At 63.6% G+C, this 1,249-nt stretch overlaps 1 protein-coding gene across 1 annotated transcript in view; it reads left to right on the forward strand.

Moving 5' to 3' along the window:
* The window catches only part of LOC111819221 (patatin-like phospholipase domain-containing protein 7), an 11,322-nt gene that overhangs the window by 2,981 nt on the left and 7,092 nt on the right, over positions 1 to 1,249 (forward strand). Inside the window, exons 5-7 of the mRNA XM_023725478.1 lie at positions 461 to 552; positions 773 to 913; positions 1,084 to 1,243. Of these exons, the coding sequence (XP_023581246.1) occupies positions 461 to 552; positions 773 to 913; positions 1,084 to 1,243 (393 nt within the window). The remainder of the gene's footprint in view (positions 1 to 460; positions 553 to 772; positions 914 to 1,083; positions 1,244 to 1,249) is intronic.

Genomic DNA, 1,249 nt, shown 5'->3' on the forward strand with positions numbered 1-1,249 from the left:
TGCCCCCAGCCTTCAGCTCTGGGCAGTCGGGTTGGCGTGGACTGTGAAGAAGGGCCGAAGGATGTTCTGGACAAGGACAGGTTGTGCAGACCCCCACTAGGGGGGCGCAGCACCTGGGGGAATGAGGTGGTGGATGGCGGTGGGCGTTGGGGCTACAGAAGGGGCTGCATGACGAGGACATGAGAGTTTAGGGGGCAGCGAGGGAGCCTTCCGGGTAGAAGGAGCCGTAGGCTGAGACGCAGAGCTCTGAACGGCATGGCTGACTGGGGACAGCGGGGTCTTTGCCGGGCCTGGGTTTGGTGGGTGCCATCAGCATCAAGCAGCAGAGAGACACGGCTCGGGCTGGTGGCCAGGTGACTCTGGGGCAGCTGGGCTGGGAGGGTGGCGGCACCAGGCAGTCCTGACCCTGCACCTGAGAACTGGGTCCAGTGATTCTCTTGGTGTCCCCTCTGCTCTGTAGGTGACCACCCTCCCCCACACGCTTGTGGGGAGCAGTGCTGCACCCCGGCAGCGGGTGAGGAAGAGGACCAAGGTGCTGTCTCTGGCCAAAAGGTACTGGGCCTTACCCTCCAGACCCACATCTGGCCCAGCTGCCCCACCCCCACCCCCACCCCCTGCAGGTGCTGTGGGGCTCCAGGAGGGCTGGCTGCTGCCCTCAGTACCTTGCTCTGCCTCGGGGTGGGAGCAGGGCAGAGCTGCGGTAGGGCTCGAGTCTGCCACTGTTTGCTTCAACCCCTTGGGGCTCCTAAAGATGAGCGTTTCTGCTTTGGAGGATCCTGCGTTTCAAGAAGGAGTACCCCACTCTGCAGCCCAAAGAGCCCCCGCCCTCCCTGCTGGAAGCAGATCTCACGGAGTTTGATGTCAAGAACTCTCACCTGCCCTCGGAGGTCTTGTACATGCTAAAGAATGTTAGGTAAGAGGCGCGGGCCCGTGAGGCCGCGGGAGTGAGGACTCACCTCCTCTGGTGGTTCTGCTGGGAGGCTGAGCGTGTGACCCGCTGGGCCGCGGCGCCTCTCTTCCTGAGGGCTGCCCTCCTTCCTGCCTCGCCTGGGAGAGTATCCCATGGTGCTGCTGTCCTTCCAGGGTCCTGGGCCACTTTGAGAAGCCGCTGTTTCTGGAGCTGTGCAAGCACATGGTGTTTGTGCAGCTGCGCGAGGGCGAGTACATGTTCCGGCCGGGGGAGCCGGACAACAGCGTGTATGTGGTGCAGGACGGGCGGCTGGAGGTCTGCGTCCAGGACACGGTAAGG

Source organism: Trichechus manatus, unplaced genomic scaffold, assembly GCF_000243295.1.
Source record: "Trichechus manatus latirostris isolate Lorelei unplaced genomic scaffold, TriManLat1.0 scaffold00317, whole genome shotgun sequence".
NCBI lineage: Eukaryota > Metazoa > Chordata > Mammalia > Sirenia > Trichechidae > Trichechus > Trichechus manatus.